This window comes from Hyperoodon ampullatus (genome assembly GCF_949752795.1).
Source record: "Hyperoodon ampullatus genome assembly, chromosome: 3".
Taxonomy (NCBI): Eukaryota; Metazoa; Chordata; class Mammalia; order Artiodactyla; family Ziphiidae; genus Hyperoodon; species Hyperoodon ampullatus.
Window position 1 is genome coordinate 165227635 of NC_136916.1, and position 24996 is coordinate 165252630.

At 34.1% G+C, this 24996-nt stretch overlaps 1 protein-coding gene across 2 annotated transcripts in view; it reads right to left on the reverse strand.

Annotated features, from left to right (window-relative positions):
• EML5 (EMAP like 5) overlaps positions 1-24996 on the reverse strand; it is a gene marked incomplete at both ends in the record, with an annotated part of 162265 nt that overhangs the window by 60207 nt on the left and 77062 nt on the right. For both annotated transcript variants that reach the window (XM_079700244.1, XM_079700243.1), the window contains 10 exons: positions 3035-3162; positions 4242-4353; positions 5350-5552; positions 10085-10185; positions 11177-11270; positions 12670-12775; positions 15693-15879; positions 17286-17404; positions 17921-18027; positions 18703-18870. In XM_079700244.1, coding sequence (XP_079556370.1) covers positions 3035-3162; positions 4242-4353; positions 5350-5552; positions 10085-10185; positions 11177-11270; positions 12670-12775; positions 15693-15879; positions 17286-17404; positions 17921-18027; positions 18703-18870 — 1325 coding nt within the window. The remainder of the gene's footprint in view (positions 1-3034; positions 3163-4241; positions 4354-5349; positions 5553-10084; positions 10186-11176; positions 11271-12669; positions 12776-15692; positions 15880-17285; positions 17405-17920; positions 18028-18702; positions 18871-24996) is intronic.

Here is a 24996-nt window from a genome sequence, read left to right on the forward strand (position 1 = left end):
GTGGTTAGGGAAAGAGGCCATCAAAGAGGACAGAATACTTCCTAAATCATTTTATGGAGCCAATATTATCCTGATACCAAAACCAGACAGACATCACAAAAAACTACAGACCGATATCCCTTATAAATATGGATGCTAAAATCCTCAACAAAATACTAGCAAACTTATTCCAACAACATATAAAAAGAATTATATACCGTGACCTAGTGGGATTAATCCCAGGAATGAAAGGTTGGTTTAAAATCCAAAAATCAATTAATTCAATATACTGATTGCTTTTGATAAATGACACAACCTTTTTTTTTTTAACATCTTTACTGGAGTATAATTGCTTTACGTTGTTGTGTTAGTTACTGCTGTATAACAAAGTGAATCAGCTAAACATATACATGTATCCCCATATCTCCTCCCTCTTGCGTCTCCCTCCCACCCTCCTTATCCCACCCCTCTAGGTGGACACAAAGCACCGAGCTGATCTCCCTGTGCTATGCGGCTGCTTCCCACTAGCTATCTATTTTATATTTGGTAGTGTATACACATCCATGCCACTCTCTCACTTTGTACCAGCTTCCCTTCCCCGTCCCTGTGTCCTCAAGTCCATTCTCTATGTCTGCCTCTTTATTCCTGTCCTGTCCCTAGGTTCTTCAGAACCATTTTTTTTTAGATTCCATATATATGTGACACAATCTTTTATGATAAAAATAAGCAACAAACTAGGAATAAAAGAGTAATTCCTCAACCTGATAAAGGGCAAAGATGAAAAATCCAGTTAACATTATACTTAATGGTAAAAGACTGGATGCTTCCTCCCTAAAATTAGAAACAAGACAAGGATGTTTACTTTCATTACTTCTGTTCAACACAGTACTGGCAGTTCCAGGCAGCATAATTAGGTAAGAAAAGGAAATAACAGGCATCCAGATTGGAAAGGGAGAAGTAAAACTATCTCTATTTGCAGATGACATAATCTCTTACAGTATACAGAAAATCCTAAAAAAATCACCAAAAAACTATTAGAAGTAATATATGAGGTTAGTTATTTTAACAAAATAACTACAAGACATGTACACTGAAAACTATAGAGCATTGTTGAAAAAAGTTAAAGAAGATCTAAATAAATGGAGAGATCCACGTTCATGGATCAGAAGATTTAATATTGTTAAGAGGTGCTAGTCCCCAAACTGATCCACAGAATACTGCTGCTACAAACATTGTTGTACGTGGTTGTTTTTGGTATATACATGAATGCACTTCTACTGTGTACATACATTCCTGCACTTCTAATTACTATAGTTTTATATTATCTTTATTTCTAGCACAGAGAGTTTCTCAAAAATTTCTTGACTATTTTTGAATAGTTTCTCTTTTAGATGATTAAACAAAATATTTCCAGAATTTGTGAAAAATCTCATTAGGATATGGATTATGATCATACAGAATTTATTTACATCTTTTATGCCTTTAGTAAAATTTTATAGTTTTTTTAATACACGTCTTGCATATTTTTAGCCATCTTTATTTCTGGTTACTATATAGTTTTATTTGTGAGTACCATTTTGTGTCATATGTGTTAGCTGGTCATTGCTGATATGTAGAAATACTACTGACTTTTACATGTTGACTTTGCATATATGCAATTTGTAGGACTCCTTAATTAGTTCTAATAATTTTTCAGTTTATTCTCTTGAATATTCAAGGCATAGGGTTATAATATACACAAATACTGATATCCATCCAGTGTCATCCATTTGCTTCCAACATGTACACCTTTAATTGTTTTTTGTTTTGTTTTGTTTTACTGGACTGGCTAAGACCTCACATACAATGTTGGACAGTAATGGTGAGACCTGGTATCCTGTCTTGTTCCTGACATTTAGGAGACAGTAGATATGTGAAATCTTAAACTTTATAATAAATATTTAAAAAATAATGTCATTTATGACTTCTAAAAATCTTTTCTTACAATCATGAAATTGTATTTTTGAAAAGGTCCATCTATGGATTCATCTGTAAAAGTGTATTTGTGTTTATATTTTCCAAGAGATCATAAATACGTTAAATACCGTGACTCTAACATCTTTTTACTTCAAAGGAATATCATGTGACTGAAATTAAAGAGTAAGACATGAAAGTCTGACAGTTAATTTAATATAAAATGTTTTGTTATTTGCTTACAAATTCTCCTTGTTGCATCAGGATATTGTGTTAACCTTAAAGCATGTGCAATGTTCTCATCTACATGTGCTCTTTGGTGTCTTAACAGGAGTGAAGTGGGGGTTGGAGAAGAAATCAGTCTGCATTAAGAAAGAACATAATTCTTTTTCAGGGTAAAAGGCAAACCCAAAACGTGTTACTATACAGAGTTGCATGAGGACAATTTTTCATTAGAGTAAATACTACCTCACCTGCTGTGTTTTATAGTATCAAAAACCATAATATACATAGGAAATGTAAACCTGAAAAATTAATACAACATTCTTGATGGAAATGTTAAGGATTAGCTAATCCTGCTGTTTTATGTTATATTTCTGCCACACAAAGTCTGTACTTCTGGATTTTCAAAATCACTAACATATTTTCATGAATAAATGTTTTTAGCAGTAAAATTTTAGCATACATTCATTTTTTACTTTTCTAAGTTAGAAACTTGAGAAAGAATGAACTAAACTGAAGAGTTTCATAGAAAAACAACTGCCTTAGGGTCAACAAATGTACTTCAAAGAAATAAAATTAAATATGAAATAAATGGACTGGGTTAAATTAATTACAACTGGCTTTTCTTTCTATTGGTTTCTTGCTTTGCAATAAGAAATTACTGAAAATATTGGCAATTATTCTACATGATAATGTGCATATTATTTACAGATGCTACTCATTTAACTATGATTAAATTTATGTTTTGTAAATATTAACATTAACAAATATTTCCCTAAATAATTTAACATTATTTTTCACCACTGCCAACTTCTGGCTCTTATGTATTGAATCAACTGTATACAAAGGGAAAAGAAAGCATATTAACATTTAAAATTACCTGGACCAGAAGTGTTATTGGGCCACTTTTATCCACTTCTAGTATTTCACCATTCTTTGTGCCAACTAAAAGATGACCATGTCCTAATGATATGGCACGTATAGATGGGTTATCTTCCAAGAGAAGACCTAAAATGTTAAACGGAGATGTTCTTCTAGGTATGAAGTTACTATAATACACGGGTGTATATATTGCCAATGATGCTATTTTGACAATGCAAATCATGTTACACGGTTGCTTTCTCCTATATTTTAAGTATTCTAATAAATGTACCACATTTTCCCCAATCATTCAATTTACTAATCTCAAAAGTAAGTACCATTTATATGTGACAATTCCATGATTCTATATTATTCCAGATCCCCTACTACCAGTCTGACAGCTGTTTATTTTCCTTTTACATTTGCCCCTCATCCACCTCCTGACCCTCTTAGAGCATGTACAATATTCTGGTTAGTAATTTTAATTCAATTTGATTTAAGATTAATTCATTTATGTTTACTGTACCCTAGGCAGACTTCAGAGATATACTGGTAAACGTGATAGAGTCAAGCTTCTGCCCTCACAGAGCATACAAAGAGGAAAACAGACCTTGTGTGAGGAACAAAAGGGAATTTAACCTTTTGTGAGGGGGAGAGGGGATGGGAGTGTAAGGAATCATTCTAGAAGAAACAGTGCTTGAGATCTGAAAAATAAGCATATGGTCAGGTAACTGGAGGAAGCAGGAGGGAGGAGAAAGGGGAAATTCTAGGCAAAAGTGACAGCATACAGGAAGGCCTGCAGGTCAGAAACAGAGTGCTGTAGTGCCTTAACGCACTATGAGAAAGAGTAACGGAAGAAGGGCCTGCAAGGCTAGAGAGGGGCAGTCAACAAAACACTAAGATGAAACAAAAGGCCAAGTTTGAAAACAATACCCTGACTGGTGGCAAATGTGACACTCACATGGCGATTTTCTTTGAAAAATTAAAAATGTTAAAAATTAACATTGATAATCTTGTATTTGTTTATATATTACTATGCGTATCACTGAAAATAGATTTTGAAAGGACAGCAATGATTCTGGCATCCAGTTAAGTGGCTTCTCTTACTGAACTCTGATGCCTGTCTAGTAAAGAAGGAAAAATATACCCCATGTGCTCCACCTCAGTGCCCACCATGTTAATAGCAATTAATCTTTTTTCCTACAAATCTCAAAATCTTAAATCACCTTTAGATCCTGGGGCCAAAGCAGCTCTTTTTATAGCATAGGTCTTGAGACATCTTTCAAAGGAGTCATCCCAAAGAGCTACTACCCCATCTTTCCCTCCAGTTACGAATCCCTACAAAAGTAAAAGTTTTAAGTTAATGAAGATCTAAATATTTAAAAAATAATAACCTTTTTTTATATTGAAAAACTCTGGAGGAAAGAATATTTATAGCCAAAAGTTACAGCTTATAAAAAACAGAAATTAGCATAGAATCCATTATGTTTTTTTAAACATCAACATGGAATTTGCAAAAATATTTACTGTGACACAAAACATTCTACTTTTAGAATAGGACTTTAAAAACACAGTTTGCAATTTGGAACCATAAAGTAGCTCTACCACTTTCAGCACCTTCTCCTGGAGGCTTCATAATCCCATCCTTTAAAAGGAGGGTATAATAATAATAGCTACGGGACTTCCCTGGTGGCTCAGTGGTTAAGAATCTGCCTGCCAATGCAGGCGACACGGGTTTGAGCCCTGGTCTGGGAAGATCCCACGTGCCGCAGAGCAACTAAGCCCGTGTGCCACAACTACTGAGCCTGTGCTCCAGAGCCCGTGAGCCACAACTACTGAGCCTGCATGCTGCAACTACTGAAGCCCACGTGCCTAGAGCCCGTGCTCTGCAACAAGAGAAGCCACTGCAATAAGAAGCCTGTGCACTGCAACGAAGGGTAGCCCCAACTCGCCACAACTAGAGAAAGCCTGCACGCAGCAACGAACACCCAACACAGCCAAAAATAAACAAATAAATTTATTAAAAAAAAATAATGATAGCTACCTCACAGGATATGGTGATAACATATAAAGTACTTAAACAATTTTTGACTCAGAGTAAAAGATTAATAAATACTAAGTTAAACTTTTTTTTTTTTAAATAACAGCAGACCTATTTCACTCTGGGTTCAGGAGTTTGAAAAGAGGAATAAAATATGGTCAGGAAGACTCCAGCTCACATATTATTATTGGGTAGCTCAGCTAAGTAGAAAGGTAGTGTCCCTGTACTTGTGAAAATGTTCTGCACTCCATGATCAAACTATGTTTAACTTAAAATTTATTTAGGTTACTTACTTTTTCCAATGCATGCATACTGAACACTGGTCCATCATGTGCTTTAACTGTCTTTACAAGAAAGATGTCTCTCCAGATACACACGTCTCCTGTGGATGTTCCAGAAAAAGCCATCTCTTCAGTCCATCCATATACTGCACACATCATTGTGTCATTTTTCCCCAGTGTGCCTACGTAGCCTTTTCTTCCAATCAATCCTCCCCCTGGTTCATAAAAAATATTATGAAAGTACCACTCTCAAAACATATAAAATTCAAAGCAATAAAATTTCTTTTCTGCTGTTTTTCTTGTTTAAAGAGAAAGACATGTAACAGTAAGGGGAGTTAAAAAGAAAAATAAAGGTCTCTCAATCAGTGACTTGGGCGACACCTTGCTTGGCTGCGACAGGCATACCCATGGCTGCTTCAGGTCACAGCTTTTTGGATAAACAAAAATATGTACTAAGTCAGTTTAAATCAGTCTTTTGATTAATTTTTTTAAAAATTATATTATGACATATTTAATACAAAAAGTAAAAAAAATACAATAAGCTTTTCTATATCCATTGTCAATTTACATAAAATTACTAAACAATCAAAATGTATGCCAATCCCATCTCCCTTCTTCAACCGCTGCTATTCTGAATGTGATCTTGATTATTCTCACATATTCCCTTATACATATTTTACTACTTATTTGTGAATTCTTAGGTAACGTCATTATTTTTCATGTTTAAAATTTTCTATAAATACATATCCTGCATGTATTCTTTTGCAACCTGCTTTTTTCACCAACAATTTGTTGTGGAGTTTTATACATGTTGATTTGTACCCCTAGAAAACTCATTTTCCTGACTATATAGCATTCCATTATATAAATACAACATTTTCCTATTAACAGGGACAATAAAATTGCTTCCAAGATTTTGCTATTGAAAACAATGCTGTTTTAAACACTCCTGCAAGGGCCTCTTCTATAAAAGTGCAAGAGATTCTCTAGGAATGGTCATAGGGTATTTGCAAAAGGAACAGCACATAGATGAGAGGTATCATCTCTATGACCAAATTGTCCTCCAAAGTCGATACACCAACATATACTCCCATTAATAGTGAAAGGAGTTCCTGTTGTTTCCCACCTTTCAGAACACTTGGTATTATCAGACTGGGGGATGTGAAATATCAACTGAATTTTATTGTGGTTTTAATTTGCATTTCTCCAATTATTCATGAGCTTTATCATCTTTTCCTATTTTTATTGGTCATTCATTATCTATTGATATCTTTTGCCCATTTTTCCAAATGAACTCATTCATTTATTCAAGAAATATATATAGATACCAGACACTATTTAAGGCAATGGGGGCAGAGCTATGAACAAAACAGACAAGACAACAAAATTCCCTGCTTTCATGGAGCTTCCTGGTGAGAGACAGTCAATAAATATGACAAATAAGTAAAATGTGCAGGATGTTAGATGATGACGGGTGCTATGGAGAAAATGTAAGCATAAAAGGGAGATAAGAAATGAGAGGGGTCCATTTTAAGAAGGGTGGTTAAGGCAGGCCTCGTTGAGTAGGTGGTATCTGCATGAAGACCTGAAGGAGGTAGCAAGAGCAAGCCATGCAAAAAGAGCGTTCAAGACAGAAGAATCAGCAAATGCAAAGGCCCCAAGGCAGGAACGTGACAAGAATCTTCAAGGAACAACTAGGGAGGCCAGTATGGAGTAGCAAAGAAAGTAAGGGAGGCAGTAATGGGAGATGGGGTCAGAGAGGTCAAAGGCAGCATTACAGGCCATTGTAAGGATTTAACTTTTACTCTTTATGAGATGAAAAACATTTGGGTGGTGGAATGACAAGACTTGGCATATCACTTATTACCGGGTTCATTCTGATTACTGGGTTGAGGGTAATTTGAATAGCGGCAAGGATGAAAAGAGTTAGAAGGCTATTTCAATCATCTGGGCAAATGATAAGGGTGGCATGGGTCTGGTGATAACATAGAAGATGATGAAAAGTAGTCATATTCCAAATGTATTCAGAAGATTGTCTTTTCTTAACATAGCAGCCAGAGTTGTTAGTGCACTTGGAAGGGCAGTTAAGTCAAGTGGTGAAGGGGAAAAAACAGGTTAGACTTCTCTCAAAAGAAGGGGAAGATAACTCACAAATTTAAAGTGTAAACAACTGTGTGGATGTGTTTTAGTACACAGGTAAGAAGAGAAATTGATTAGCAACTGGAGGGTAGAGCTCAAAGAGTGTTTTTGTTTGGTTTTACTTACTTAAGATGGAGAAATAACACCAGTTGGTAGAGAGGGAAAACTGATAATGCAAGAGAGAAAGGGAAGAAGAGTTGGAATGATATCCTTGAATAGCTGAGAGATGGGATCTAGTGCACAAGTGGAGGGGACTGGGTTTCACTAGAGCATAGATTATCCATCCAGAGCAGGGTCAGCACACTATGGGCTGTAGGCCAAATCCTGCCATCACCTGTTTTTGTTCAGTGCCCACTGGAGCACAGCTGCAGTGGCTACGTCGGTTTTCTTCTCTGCTCCCAGAGCCTGCCTCCCTGACTTTTGGCTGCCAACTAGCAGCTGCCTAGGGCCCGAGCTGGTCACCATCCACAAGTTGAGGACTTTGCTATGGCAACTGCTGGGCACCCAGCAGTGAAATCACAGTCCAGGAGTTGCCTTGCCTCTGGCCATCTGCCGAAGTTGAGAAGGTAGGGCTCTCCAGGAGGAGAAGACACACTAGAATCAGTGTGTCTCTAGGGCAGAGTGAGGCTGACTATGGTCTCCCCCGAGCCCAACCTGCAAGTCCTGTTCACTGCAGCAGGCTGATCTTGGAGGGAATGTCTCCAGTTAATGGCAACTGAGTGCAAACTGGGTACGGCAAGGCAGGAGTTTTCTCTCTTGTTCTCTAAGTACCTATATAATATTCTTGATTTTGTCTCTGTGTCTGGAAAGTCTAAAATATTTACTACTTGGCCATTTACAGAGTTTTTCACCTCTGGTTTAGATAATCATTATTGAGTTTTCTGATACACACAGCATAACATGTTTGTATTGTACAAGGTCATACCAGCCATGGAATAGAGTTCAAATTCCTTAGAGATTAATAATTCATAACTTGCAATTCTCAAAGCCTATATCTGGGATAGGAGGTAAGAAGCTCCCTTTTAGCCTTAGTCCTAAGTCATCCTTAACTTAGTTTACATAAAGCTATGCATTTAGAGGGTAGACAGATGGCATTTATTCAGATTAATAAAGTGGTTACTTATTTCCCAGTTGACTACTGAACTCTGGATCAGAACCTCAAAGTGAGGAATGCTGAAATGCACTAAAGTCTTAACATTTATCCTTTTATGGTTCAGTTTCAGGTCTACTTTATGTCAAATCAAAGTTAAAGAAAAAAGTTATTCAATTGCAAATCTTTTCATTTTAAGGCTATTTACTTTCTTTAAGTCTCTAATTTCAGACAAACTTATAGTTTTTTTTTCTTTTTCAAAAACCGCAATAATAGCATTACTTGCTGGGTATTTGCAAGTCCAAGTGACTAAGATACTCAAAAGTTTCGTTTAAATGAATGGGAATGAAAATTACAAACGTGAAGATACTTCTTTTTACTTTGTAAATGTATATACACTATGATCTGATAAGTCTGTGATAAAGTACTAAAACAAGTCTGAAAATCGATTCATGTCCTATGTAGTTTACAATTTAAAGCTAATCCAACTTGGGAAATATCTTCACTAAGCCTATTCTTTTCTAACCTATGTCTCACTTCTCTCTATAGCTATGTATTTTATCTGAAAGGTTTAAGTGTACTAAGACTTTGTCAAATTGCTGGAATTTATAAGTATGCTATTCGATTTGGAAAAGAGACTTTTTAATTTTACAATATGAACTTCTACAGTCACTAATTTACTAAATGACTAAAGTAATATAACATTCCATTTCTATATCATTTTATAGCACATAAAGAATTTTGACACAATTTCTCATTTTTAGTTTAGACTAAAAAACATGTCTTCAACAGAAGAATGAAGTCTGGACATCATTTGATTAATCTCATAAGTTAAATTCTTTTGCAAATATGAATACTATATCAATGCAGCCAATAAATAATGATAAAATAAATCTTAACTTTGTTTAAAATGTATCAAGACAACTGTGAATCATTCTTTTAAAAAAATTAACTTTTCACTTTTGAGAATTTCAGATTTTCAAAAAAGATGCAAAGATAACACAGAGTGTTCTCATATACTGCTCGCCCGCCCAGTTTCCCATAACATTAACATCTTACAATACTACAGACTACTTGTCAAAACTAGAAAACCGACATATTTGATATATTACTATTAACTGAACTCCAGACTTCATTCAGATTTCACCTATTTTTCAACTAATGAAACTTCTGTTCCAGGATCCAATTTAGGATACCACATTGTACTTAACACCAAATCGCTTTTAAAAGTAATAGTTCCTACCAAATGTAAAATACATAGCTAGTGGGAAGCAGCCGCATAGCACAGGGAGATCAGCTTGGTGCTTTGTGACCCCCTAGAGGGGTGGGATAGGGAGGGTGGGAGGGAGACGCAAGAGGGAGGAGATATGGGGATAAATGTATATGTATAGCTGATTCATTTTGTCATATAGCAGAAATTAACACACCATTGTAAAGCAATTATACTCCAATAAAGATGTTAAAAAAAAAGTAATAGTTTCTTAAATTTCAAAGGAGCAAAAAGAAGCACTTCCTTACCTGCTCTACGCCAAAATTTCATGTGTTTAATTCCAGCTGTAATTAATTTATCAGGCACGTACGGGTTCATCTTTACAACAAAAATCTTATCTTTACTTCCTCTGAAATAAATACCAAAATGTTTTAACTCTGAAGATAAATCTCTCCTGTAATAACCTTTTGCCTAATTCATACTCTATCTTGATTACTCCATTACTAAATGCTTGGCCCACTTGTCTCTTAGGTTTAGGCTACGTAACCATGCGTTTGTACATTTGTTATTTTGTTATTATTTTAATTTACTAACTCCTCTCAACAGAATCTTAAAAGATAGGAACAGTGAGAGCTGAACTTCTTTTGGGTAGCACCTACTACAGTACTGTACATAGAGAATGCCATTTGTGGCATGAATGAGTTAAAGAAAAAAAAATTATAGTACTCTGTTACAGCTTAATATAGTCTTTCCAAATACAAAATCCTCTTAAACTATCTTTTATTTGGGTCCTGTCTATATACTCTGAAGAAAGCATTTATCTATATTTTAAAAGTGCTTTTATGTATCACTTTAGGGAACAGGAAGTTAAAAAAATAGTCTCTGAAACTGTTGACTATTTCCTCCTTTAAAGCAATTGCTAATATTTTTTATTATTATAGAAATAATAATGCTCACTGTAGAAAATTTAGAAAATGAAAACTATAACAGGGAAAATAAAAATAATCTATAACTTCTTTGTGATACATGTGTGTGTGTATCTCCTTTCACTCAAATATATAAAATGAGTATTTTATCATGTTTTCAATGACTACAGAATAGCTTATCTTACAGTGGAATTCACTCTACCTATAAATGGAAATTTTTGATAATCACTACTTCGAATATCATATTACAGTTACATTAAAAAGTATGTGCACAAGGGATAAACCTACAAATGAATCATGAAATTATTTGTCTTTTTACCACGATTATACTATTTATTCAATGGTAACAAAGACGGCAACAATTTAAAAAGTTAGGTTTGCTTGATTTCAAAACCGTTATAAGTAAAAAAAAAAAAAGTTAAGTCCAAGGTAATTTCAGTATTTTGCCAATGTGATATCAAGCTTTTTCCCTACCTTGCTATCGAAAGTTTCTCTCCTTTTTTCCAGTCCCACAGCACAATAGTGTGGCTATCATCTATTCCAACTGAAGCCAAACGTTTCCCATCCGCTATGAAAATTAATCACAGAGATAGACTGATCATTAACGTTCAGAAGATAAAAAACACTCGGTACATATTCTTATACCACAGCACTATATTTAAAATTTTATAAAATACTGTTAAATGTTAGGCACGCATATAGCTATGAAACAAAACTCAGAATTTAGAAGGAGGGGGAAGAACAGTTTCTCAATGCATCTAAACCTATCTGCTGACTTCTTCCTCTGACTTCACTTACCTCATCTTCTACCAGCTTAAGATAGGGGAAAGGAGGAAGATAAAAGTAAAAAAAAGATATTTAAAAGATGAGAAGGAAAGGGAAAACTAAGAAAGAAGGAAGGAAGAAGTGATATACGCCAATGGATTTCACCATAGGAACTCTACTGTGATATAAGAAGTCATAGGGATTACAAAAAGTGAATCAAATGCAAAAGACACAGGTTACAAATACATATTGCTCTTTAATATGACTGTTTGTAGTGAAGGTCAATTATTTTAGTTGTTACTACCATCAAGCAACAAGTAATGACTATTAGACAAGAGATTGCGCTAAGTCAGTCATGCTGGCAGGTGTGCGTATGTTTATAGGTTGTAAAGGCAATCTATAATAAAACATTTGCCACTCTGCCACACTTTTTGCAAACCTCAACTAGTACGTTATGGCTACCAGTGGTATTTTTCTTGTTGATTCCTTTACCATTCTGTTTCTTCACCTTTGGCAGATATTAATATGTGTATATACATTTCCCCCCACAAACGATAGCAATTCACTATCACTTCAGTCAGAGCAGCAGAAAGCACAAATTTACTGTTTCTTAATATAAAATTCTCTATTAATGGTATTTCCCCACTCTTCCCAATCCATACCCCAGCTTTCACTGTAGATCTATCTGTAGTTGTTAAACTTTTATATATGTAGCAAAGAGTTAACATGATCTGAAATTATTTTGATAAGACAGATTGGAATTGTCAATTCATAGAAATGTTATAAAACAAATATTTCAGTTCTCACCTCTTTCTTAGCTTTCACCCTAAACATTTTCAAAGTTTACTCTGTGGCTGCAAAACATTAAATGAGATCAGGGTTTGCCCAAGGTGGGAAATACATACCACTAGTGGTAACTGAGATGGTTTCAGAGGTTATGTAGACAAACATTTTTTATTTTAATAGAAACATCTTTATAATAATGGGTACTAAAATTACACTCATTAAATTATTATTATACAACAGCTAGCAAACCCACACTTTCAGAGCCTTGATTGGTTAGGACAACAGTATGCACATTTGATAAAAAATTGTGAAGGTCACTATTAAATGACAAGTTTAGGCAACACTAATTTAGACTAAAATGCCATGTATTGCCTCTGCATTCTGATCATTCTTACTGAGACAGAAAACTGCCTTACCTGAGAAATCAACAGCACAGACACCATATTGGTGGTAGCCCTTTAATATCGACAATGGTTTAATGGTCTCTGTGTCCCATATGTGAACTGAGGGATCCCTACCTACCTAAAATAGAAAGAATTATAAAAGTCATTTTATGCAATTAAATTTTTTATTTTCATATCTATAAAAGGAAATAAAACAGGAGATTTAACAGCCTTTGTCATATTTGCTATAAATATTTATCAAATAAAAAGTATAAAGCAGACTGTATATGTGATCAACATTTTTCCCTTACATTTGTTGAAAAGCTAATGAGACTAGGCTCAGTGTTTCTAGGAATGTTCTACAACTACGTAGCTCCCAAACCTTATCCTATACTTCATCAATAAAGATAATGCTTACCAAGCATCTATTATTGGCAGCATTACTATGTTAGGTACAATGAGCACTAAGACAATTAGGCAAATTTTGCAAACTCATTGGGAAAACGAGATATTTTCCGTTAAAATAAGAACATCTGGTAATACATGCTTAATGGGGATGAAAAGGTTGTAGAGAAAATCTTCATGGAAGAGATGCTACTTGATGCGGGCCTTCAAAAAGTGTTGGTCTTAGATAAAAAGAGAAGCAAGTAAGTATATTCTAGGCTAGGATAATGGTGTAAACAAGATACAGATGGGTTAAAGCACCAAGCAGGTTAACACAACTTAATTCTTAATTATTCCTTTAGACTCAAGTAATCACTTTCTTTATACAGATTAAGAGATATAATAACTTTGCCTATGAAGGCAACTCCTGAAATAACTAATATAGCTGCCAATTACTGTTAATTTTGAGATCGGTTTTATATAAAGACATAACAAAAAACAATACTGCAATCAGTCAATATTTCACTAAGTTATTAACTGCTTTCCTCTGTCCTGTCATTTCTCTACAGATCTACTGTTTTCTGTATAAGCTGGAGTTCTAAACCATTTTGAGTTACTTTTGGTTTAGGTTTCTCCCAGGTGATATGAATTGCACCTGTTAATAAACTTTTTGTTTTTCTCTTGTTAATCTGTTTTTTTTCTTGGGCTGTGCCTCATGGATTGTGGGATCTTAGTTCCCTGACCAGGGATCAAACCCGGGTCCCCTGCAGTGGAAGCGCAGTGTCCCAACCACTGGACCACCAGCGAATTCCCCTAATCTATCTTTCTGTTAGAGTTCTGGCTAAAAGCCTAGCAGAGGAAGAGGTCACTGGGTATCCAGGGATGTCCTGTGGGCATACTGACTTTTAGTTTAATTTGGCCCAAACTCCCTAAATTTCCAGAATTATGGTAGTAAATGACCAGTGTTTAGTCTTCATTCCAGTAGTAGCAGAATAATGTCCAAACTCCTTGCCACAGCACAATGGGTACATAATCGTGTTTTAAGAGGAACCATTTATATAAACTAAAGGTGAAAGTAAATGGTGCCCCTGAGACCCCTGCCAGCCCATTTAATTAGTTCTTCTGCTATTGTCCATCATGCGCTCTAAGATTTGAATACTTTGCGCTGCTCACAGTTATTTAAAGAAGTTGTATTTTTATTTTTTAATGTTTTTCCCCACTGTTACACGTGATATGACACACTTAAAATACATTCCCCAACCTCCCCTCTGTCAGGTAAACTACTCAGCTCAAATGTCATCATCTCTATGAAGGTTTCCCTGATTCCATTAGGCACGATATATCAGTCATTTATAATATTTCAAGAGCCCTTTATACATATCTCTAGCCTAGTGGTTCTCAGCAGGGGGTGACTTGCCTCTCAAACGCTGTCTGGAGACATTTTTGGTTGTCACAGCTGGGGTGGGTGGTGTTAACTGGCCTCTAGTCCGTAGAGGCCAGAGATGCTGCTAAACATCCAACAATGCACAGGATGGCATTATACACAAAAATGCAATTATCTTTACAATAAAGAATTATCTGGCCCAAAATGTCAACAGTGCCAAGGTAAGAAGCCCTGATCTACACTTATGACACTGTATCACAATTTTCTTGTGTGTTTGTCTTCCCCCACAGAGTATGAATGTTTTACCATGGCAAGGTCTTTTATTTATATTCCCAGAGTCTTTCCTGGTACACAGCACAGGCTCTATGAATGTTTTTGAATGAATAGAAGAAAGGAGGGAGAAAAGGAGGGAAGGAAAGGAAGGAGAAAAGGAAAGAGTCAGGGGAGGTATAAACAGAGGGAGGGAAGATGGGAGAAAGAAAAAGGGAAGAGCTTTCTCTCCTTTCAGGGAAGCTACATAGGATGATGCAAGTTTCCTACCCCCACCCTCAATATATCCCAGAAGGTACACTTACCCAGTATTTAAAGCCAAACAGACTAAGGGCTTTAGGCTTTACCACTTATTAGCTGACAGATCTTTGAGAAAATTATCTAATTTCTTTAAACCTAAACTTCCTCATTTATAAACTGGGGGAAATGGTTTTACTCTCATAGAGGTGAGGTGTGAATAAAATAAATATACATTAAGAAATTAGTAAAGTGCTTACACACAGTGAGAATTTATAAATATCACCCTTTCCCTTCCTTCTCAAGAATATCCATATAGAGAGGTATCAGTTATGTCTTTTCTCTGTGTTTTCTACTTTGGTAAACCAGAATATGTTACTATCATGATTGTAAAATAAAAACATAGTCATCCTGTTTGTCACAGAACATTTCTTAGATAACTTATATTATTTAAAATAATTAAAAAACCAGATTTCTAATCTTTATGGTTTTTGTAATTTTTACTCATAAATTTAAAAAATTAATATTATCCTGACAGAAAGGTGTCAAGCCAGAGCTCATAGTTCCAAATTCAAATTACAATAAGTAAAACAATAAAACTCTAAGGAAAACTATAAGAAAAAAGTTTTATTTGTAATATGAAAATAAAATCCCATTCTAAAGAATTCTTCATTTCCTAGAATACAAAAGATAAGGGAAAAAATGGACTAACTTAACTTTAAACCCAAACGAAGGTCTAACCTATCCGGGCTGTTGTCGCATAGTCTTTCAAAGGACCTACCTGGCCTGTTGCCACATAGTCTTTCACAGGATGAATAGCCAGGCAGAGAATATCATCATCGTGACCCAGGTAAAAGCGCTGTGTGTTCTGTTGTCGATTATAAATGACACCCACTGCTGCCACATGGTACACAATTTCACCAATTTGAGTATAGAACAGATTACTTCGACAGTCATAACCTCTGTAACTAAATATAGAAAAATCATATAACATTAACTTTGGCCTTTTACTGATAAATATGGACTATACAGAGGACATTCAATTTCCAGCTTTACAAGATACTGAACAATTTTAAAAAATACAAATATCTCAGCTCCCATAAACTTTTGTGAACTGCTCTGATTACAAATAGCTAAATCCAAGCTACAACACTCAATGAAAAAAGGTGCAGAGAAGTGTATATTGTACACTACTATTTGCATAATACTAAATTTGTACACTATAAAGCAAAAAGTTGCTTTTATACAAGTGAAAGGGTATAGAAAAGAATATATATTTGTATTTGTTTGTACTATATTATACATAAATATTTCTGAAACTAGGTAACAGTGATTCCCTTTGGGTGGGGGGGAAATGATGGCTGGGAGGGCAGAGGTGGGAAGAAGATTTTCAGAGTGTATCCTTTTATACACACTGTTCAACCATGAGAATAAAATATATCAATATATATTACAAAAATAAGTTTTAACAACAATTTAAAAATATTATACACATCCAGAAAACAAGTAGTCAAATCCTCTCAAAACTGATCAATATAGATAAAATAGATAACTAATAAGGACCTACTGAATAGCAGCACAGGGAACACTACTTAATACTCTGTAATGGCCTATATGGGAAAAGAATCTAAAAATGAGTGGATATATGTATATGTACAACTGATTCACTTTGCTATACACCTGAAACTAACACAACATTGTAAATCAACTATACTCCAATTAAAAAAACACACACACACACACAAAATGCTTCCAAACAAACAAACAAGAAGAAATACTGTCTATTTTAACACTGGAGGAAAAATATTTTTACTAAATAAATCTGTTTTTTTTCAAATTCTTGAAAACATTATAAGCCAGGTAAGACAATGATTACTAGGTGAGGGGAAGGAAAGAGTTGGACTGGAGACTCTGTTGTCCGGGCATAAAATGTGAGACCTGTATTGCCAGATATTCTAAGAGAATCCAGAAACTGTATTTTATTGAAATTATAATATATAGGCCAAAATGCTTAGGCCAAAACAAGCCACAATATCATTACAAATTAGACATATTTAGGGGAGATGATAATCTCTTACATTTCACTTAGTTTTTTTGTTTAAAGAGATCCATTTCTATAAATATAACACTAAATTTTCATAAGACAAATTAATTTTGTATTTAATAAATACTTATATAGTGCCAGAAAACATTCTAAGTCACCACAAGTATTGACTTATTTACTCCTCACCAGAACCCTATGAAGTACTGTTATCTCCATTTTACAGATGGTAAAACAGAAACACAGAGAGGTTAAGTGTGTTGCTCAGAGTCACATAGCTAGTAAATGTGAACCAAAATTCAAACACATAAATGAAAAGTAGTCGTTTTGTACCCGTGAACAAAATGTAATCGAATACTATTTCCTGGAGCCCGCTCTCTTCTTTTAGAAGTACCACTTTTTTGTTTCTCTTTGTATTGTTCTTTAAGCTGAGGTAGATCTTCCGTGTAAACCTTTAAATAATGTACATAAGTAGAAATATTCTTAGAACACAAATTTATAAAGGTGTTATAGATTGCTAATGTAACTTCAGACATTGTGGTTACTATGATCGCTAAAGTTCTAACAACTGTCTTCAATAGGAAGATTCTTTATGAAATTTACTTCCTTGGAAAGACAAACGTATTTACATTTTCTAAGTATCACACTGACAAATACATATTTAGTTTCCATGAAATTTTTATACTTCGTAAGAGAGTATTTTAAAGGAAATAAATGGAAGTGTACTGCGACAAAAAGCACATATAATATATAATAAAATACAATACAGGCACAGTTAGTATATCAAGCACTTAATATAAATAACATTTTACACAAGTATACTTTAACTCTTAAAGGGGGAAACAGCCATACATTTCTTGGAAAATTAAAAACTGCAAAAGATAACAATAGATGAGTAAACAACAGGGAGCAAGATAAAGAAGAAACTAGAATTTTTCAGGAAAAAATCATGTGGTAATAAAAATTACCTGCCGACGGTAGGTGAGCTGTGTCTCTTGTTCAATTTCAGAGTCCAGTTCTGGAACATCAGACAGATCTGAATCTGATTCATCACTATTAGAGTCAGCCAGATTTTCTGTAATTTAAAAAAATGAAACATTACCTGTTTAAAAAAGATTCATTTTCAAAACAGCACAATAAAATTAATGATTAAGAGCTGACTGTGCCAACTGACATGGAGACAAGCCATAAAACAAGCAAATAAAATTACCTATTCAAGTGACACAGATGTCAGTAAACTGTACTACAGATTATCTTCCTCTCCACTCACTGCAAACTCAATAGTTCCTTTAAATCCCTTCACTGGCTCCCCAATGACCGCTACATCAAATTTAAATGTCTGTGCAAATATAAGTGAATATAACCTATAATTAACATGAAAAATAGCTAGAAAATACTATATGCAACAGATGAACTGACATTAGATAATTTTTCTTTGTCAAAAAAACCATACTGAAACCTAGATACCCATCTCCCAGAGAATACATTAAATGTTTGTTTTATTAATGCATGTTTTTTACTCATCATTTGATAGATGAAAGTGTAACCAAAAGTACTTTGTAGTCCATGCTCCATGACATCTGAGTTTAAACATATAGACCTAATATTTTATTTAAAATCTCCACTAATAATAATAATCTATATTGTTAACATACGAGGCTTGTGTATGTTTCAATAGTAAAATTGTTGTTTGGGGGTTACTGAAGAGTTATTTGACAGAGAAATTGTTTAGGCAGTGTGTACTACTCACCTTGGGGTGCTATGTGAAGAGCATCTTTTAGTTTTCTTTCAGGAATAAATTTCCACTGAAAGACAGAGTGATCTGCTCCACCAATAGAAATAACCCACTGATAATCATGTGACCATCTGACATTAGTTACATGAGCTGAATGGCCAATGTATTTTTTAAACTTGGCCCCTATAACAAAAATATACCTTTAAATTGATAAACAAATGCCAATACATACACAAAAAAAACACTATAAACAACAATTTCTATACCTGAACCAATGCAACCTACTTCTAGTACCTTAATTATGATCAAAGGGGAAAAATGTTAATTCAAAAATTCACTGAGTGAACAAATGAATGAGTGTACATCAAGGGACGTAAATCTTTGCTCTACTGATTCACAATATAATTTGGTAAGAACCACAAGAGCTGTGAAACATTCTTACTGCTTTGAGAAAAGCCTGCAGCTACAAGGGGATCAATTGTTTTTATATTCAGATATTTGAATGTTTTGGCCTGACACCTTTGATCTTAAGTGATATTGACCAATCTCCTCCCCCACTATTCTCAGCCTTAGCTGCAAAGATCCTTTTAAAGCTTAAGCCATCAACAAAATATTAGCAACATATAAAAAGGACTACACACCATAACCAAATGGGATTTATGCCAGGAATGCAAGGTTGGTTCAATATACAAAAATCAATCAATGTAATATACCATACTAACCAAAATAAAATACATCCAGTTGTCCCAACAACTATCTTTTATAGTCATTTTTTTAAACCTATATATTTGGTATAATGTCCTTCAATGTGGGTTTGTCTGATGTTTCTTCATGATTAGATTCAGATGTGTTTTTTGCACAGGCAATGTTGTGTCCTTTTGGATACATCATTTTAAGAGGCACCACAGTTCTATCACTAGTGATGTTAAGTAGCAGCATTTGGTTAAGGTGTTATATACCAGACTTCTCCAACTGTAAAGGATTTAACTTTCTGGCTAATTTTTTAAAAATCTGTGCAATGATAGGAGCCATTTTTGTGGTTCTAAGTTCAAAATACATTTTCTATATCCTGCTTAGATAAACTTGATAATTGGCAACAAGTATATGTTCCTGTTAGAGTACACTAAACACAATAATGTTTGGCTTCATTTTGATAATGTTTTAGAAGTTTTATTTGAAGTTACAGAAGGCTTGTATTTCAGGATGGCAAAGATCCATCAATTACAAACTGGAGAAAAACCTTCACCTTGGCCATGAATTTAGGGATAGCCATCTAATCGAAGCATAAAAGATGTGACCCAAACTATATAAATTACAATTTACTGCTACCTGACAGTAATGTTATTTTTTTAAGAATCAATTTTTTATATAGCTTAACAGAAGTCAGTAACTCTCTAGATGGGTAACTTGTCACAATTCACTCCACAAGTCCAATAAGGTAAGATTTAATCCCATCCCTCTTATAAGAGAATGCATTATTTGCCTGTCAAGAGGACTCTGGCTATTACTTCCTCTGATGGGGCCCTGTACATACGCTTAGGCAACAGAGAGACTTACAAGGTAAAACCAGAAATTTCAGCAAATAAAATTCCAAGTTTTTAAGGTGTACTAATTTTGTTATGTTTAGACCAAATGAAGAAGAGTTATCTGAGCACCTATTCTAATTGACTATATTGGGTAATAGTTCCAAGAGAGGTGTAGATAATCCTATAAGCCCTTCCAAATGATTTTCTCTGTGACTTTTCAAAGATCAATTCCTCTGGAAGAACCAAGGCAATTCAACAAGAAAGCTATGGAATAAGTCTAAGGGAAGCCAGTTATTTCTAATCAAAGTGACTTTATTAATAATTATTCAATAACCAGCACTGTTTATCTAACTATGATAAACAGTTTATCTTAAAAGTAAACCTAGATATCACATCTTTTAAGAAGTGACCATGACTCACCAAGACCAACCATATCCTCTTATCATGCTTCCAGAATTCCCTGTTATTACCCCATGTGATTATAACACTCAAATGTAACAGTCTATTTACTTATTAATGCCTCTAATAAACTATAAGCTCCTTGAGGACAGGATTGTATCTTGTTTATCATACATCCCTAATGCCTGATACATAGCAAACATTCATTAGGTATTTGAAGAAAGGTAAAGAAAGGAAAAAAAAAAGAAAGATCATATTTTCCCTTACTCTGCCTATACACTTGAGTTGAAATGCTAGATTGTAGAGGAGGGAAGAAGAGTAGTGAAGGAGACTGAGAGGGCATGAACTCCAACGCGTACGATTCATTAAAGGGGACAAAAAGTCTGATGTAAAGAATATTAGAGTTGAAATCAAAAGACTAGAGTTTGAGTGTCATTTTGACTACTTAACAGCACAGGAGCTTGAGCACATCAGTTAATCTCTCTTAGACTCCATTTCCATTTTAGTATAAATTGGATTATAAGCTCTCAAAGTCCCTTCATTATTAAAAACTGACATATGATAGGAAATGATACAAGAACAGTTAAGGCCTAAACAGTATGTAATCAATTAGGACTAATATCTCAGAGAAAAGATTTATCAAAGCAAGCTAAAATGGTCATAGAAGCTTTCTTAATTTAAATGAGAACAGAATGATAATTCTTGGTGAGGATAAAGCAATAGACTGAAATATTTATGTTTCAATGATCCCATGCCTTTTCTAATTTATTTTAGGGTATATTTTAATACAAAGTTAATATGAGCTAAATCTCTTCAATAAATTGTAGCAATATGACAAAAGATTTTTTTCCCATTTAACAATGTTTTGATGACCTTAAAACTTCTAGATATAAAATATATGAGAATATCTTTTTTAACCCTAGTAAAAAGTAGAATTCCTTAATACATGAAACAGCATTGTTCAGAAAAAAAAAAAAGAGAAACTGATTTGACTACACTGAAATAAAAACTAATCAACAAAAGACATCATTAATAACTCACAAACTCAAAAAAAGGCATCTGTAATCCATAAAAATTACAGATCATTTGTATCTAGAGTATATAAAATTATTTCCATAAAACAATAAAAGAAATAACTCTAAAAAATAGGCGAAAGATATGAACTTGTGTTTGATAGAAGAGGAAATGCCGAATCAAAGAATATTGGAAAAGATGGTCAATCTTATTAGTCATTAGACAAATGTAAATTAAGACAATGTGACACCATTTACACCAACTAGATTTACAAAAATAAAAAGTGTGGCAATGCCAAGTGCTTAAGAGGATGTAGATCAACAGGGTTTGTAAAATGGTATAACCATTGTGGAAAACAATTTGGCATTTTCTTATAAATTCTCTATGACCCAGCAATTTCACTCCTAAGTATACATCTTTGGAAACTTGTATATCATAGCAAAAGACTGAAAAGAACCCAAATGTCCACTGACAGGAGAATAAACACATGAACTGTACCACATTTTCACAAGTATTTTACAGCAATGAAAAACAAATACTCTAGAGCGACATCCAACAGTATCTTAGAAATCTCAGAATCTTAGAAAAGCGGTGTTGAATAATTCCCCATCACAAATCTGTTTTATTGTTTGATATTTGTTTTTCCAATGAATTTCCTTCTGGAATCTAAAAAATATTTTTACCAAATAGAAATGTTCATTTGGCAATAAGTACTGAAAGAGTCTTGGCAATTATTAACAGTGATGAAGGCATCGGATTAAAGCAACCATGCCCTCACCTCTCCATCCTCCCCCACCCCGCCTTCTCACCCACCACCACAGCCTCTGTGCTGCTGCCTGGGAACAGTCTGATTATTTGAGAGAGATTATGGTCAAGAGCAGGAGAATCTAGAGAGAAAGAGGATAACAATGAACAAAAAAAAAAGAAAAGAAAAAAGAAGAGTAATGCTCCTTTGGCCTGGGATTTGAGGGGGCCAAATGTGGAAGAGGAACATTCTGGGCTAACCTCACACATTTTGTGCTGCAATTACAATGATTCTATAATGTAAGCTACTTTTATTATTTAACTTCTTTCCACATTTTGTAAAAGCTTCACTTCTTAGAATGTAATGGATATTACTTAAGTGGATATCTAAAATACATTAATACATCAGACACAATCTTTTCTCAAACTTAAGTTGGATCAATAGTACAACTTGTTGTAATGAAATAATGTACAACTTCATAACTAATCTAAAAGAAAGAGTGTTTTTCTAGTAATACTACTAGCTTTATGCAAGTATGTAAATTCAATAAATACAGAATCTTAAAATACTCCTACTAATCTTTGTCTTCTTCTCTCCCAATTACCTACGCATAGTCTCAAGCTGACTCACAAGTGCCTAGAAATAAAAACCCTTACCATAAAATAAATGTCTAACAAAAATCTAAAAAAAAACAGAAAATAAGAAAAACAATTTATATTCTTGAAGCAGTAACTGAACAAGACTAACTTTTCTTAAAGACTTTGGTAAAATATTCCTACAGCAATTCAGAAGACTACTACATATTTTATGAATGAAACAAAATTATTGAGCAACAAAAATATTGTCTTCCCTGTTGCAGAAGATAAAGCTTGTGAGTAAATCCCATTCATTTGACTAAGAAAACTCAAAAAATTACTCTTTTTCTGCAGAGGTCAGTATATGAAACAGTGAGTAGAAGCAATGTCTAAGATTAATATTACCATGATTAATTTTACTAAATCTCACACCTTCTAACTAGGCAAGTATCATTTTGAGTCACAATAAAATTTGTTGTGCCTGGTGACTCTCATGTCCTGGCTATGTGGTGGGATACAGAAATACGGTACTTCAATTGCTAGAGATTTAGTTAGCCTTTATTAACACCCTTAGCATTACTTATGGAGGTACTTTCACATGCACCTAGGAAGCTGACATGTTGCAGGCAGGAACTGACAACATGGCATAGCTGGCAGGATCTGGAACTCACCACTTTACTGTAGAGGTATAGCAATTACCAGTCTAGACTTCTGGGAAACTTGGGCCCTTAAGTTTAACATCAAGGGGACTACCTAAACTATTTGAATAAAACTATTTCTGCTGTTTCCAAAATTACCTTTTTACTAAACTGCATTTTAACACTTGTCCAACAGCTTTTATTAACAACTGGGTGAAAATCATGACTGCATCTGCTACAGATGTCGATACTCTATGAATACACTCAGTGCACCTAATTTAAGGCCCTATATTATGAGAGACTTCTTTGAAAATTAAATCTCAGAAGAAACTTGGCTTTCTCTGAGTAGTAAGTATGCTTTATTTTTTTAAATAGCTAAAGTGAAAATTATTTTGTGCCCTGCTTTATTTTATTTTTGGTTTCCAGGAAGCTCAGATTCAATTTTGATGTTTGACTACTGAAGAAGAAAATGTCAAACATTTTCTTTATCTGATTTTAATATAGTATTTCTATTTATACTTCCCCTGGTATGAATTATTTACTCATATAATTATTTTAGTACTTATGGACTTGTTATAAGCTGACTCAAATACTTTCTGGAACAAGGCATGGAACAAATAAATGATTAATAGAGCATTTCATTTAATTATTCTCAGGTCTATTAACAAAATGATTAATATCATCACTTTAAAAGAGATCCAAGAAAAAGAGGTAATACATATTATATATAGAAAATAACCAGTGATAAGACCCCTTATTTTTCTCCCACCCTCAGTTATGAAAAATAAATGTCAAAACAATACATGTTAAGGATTTTAAGCAAAAACACACTCTCAGATAAAAACCAACAAACAAACCAATAGATTCCAAACTGTGACCTGTACTTGCACAGCTGACTACTTCATCAGAATTCTTGAGAAAATGACATAAGAAAAATGTCTCCTAAAAGATATATGTTCAACAAGTTAAATGATTAAAGATAATAAGCCATAAGAAAAGTATAACTATCATTGTATATCCCAACTATATGAAGCAATTCTGGAAGTGGGGAGAAAAATGATCCTTTAAAAAGAAAGATGTAAAGTATTAGTCCATTCATAATATATGAATTCAAAAATAATTTTCTAACAAAAACTTCATATCCAAATGTAACATGACAATAATTTCTGAATTATCAAAATACTGTAACTAATTCTGTTCATTTTCATGAATTCCTTCACCAAAACAACAGCACACATATTTTAAAAAGTATAAACCCTCTTATTTAAGACTAATTTTCTGTAAGAACTTAAGTCTTTTTTTTTTTTTTTTTTTTTTTTTGCGGTATGCGGGCCTCTCACTGTTGTGGCCTCTCCCGTTGCGGAGCACAGGCTCTGGATGCGCAGGCTCAGGGGTCATGGCTCACGGGCCCA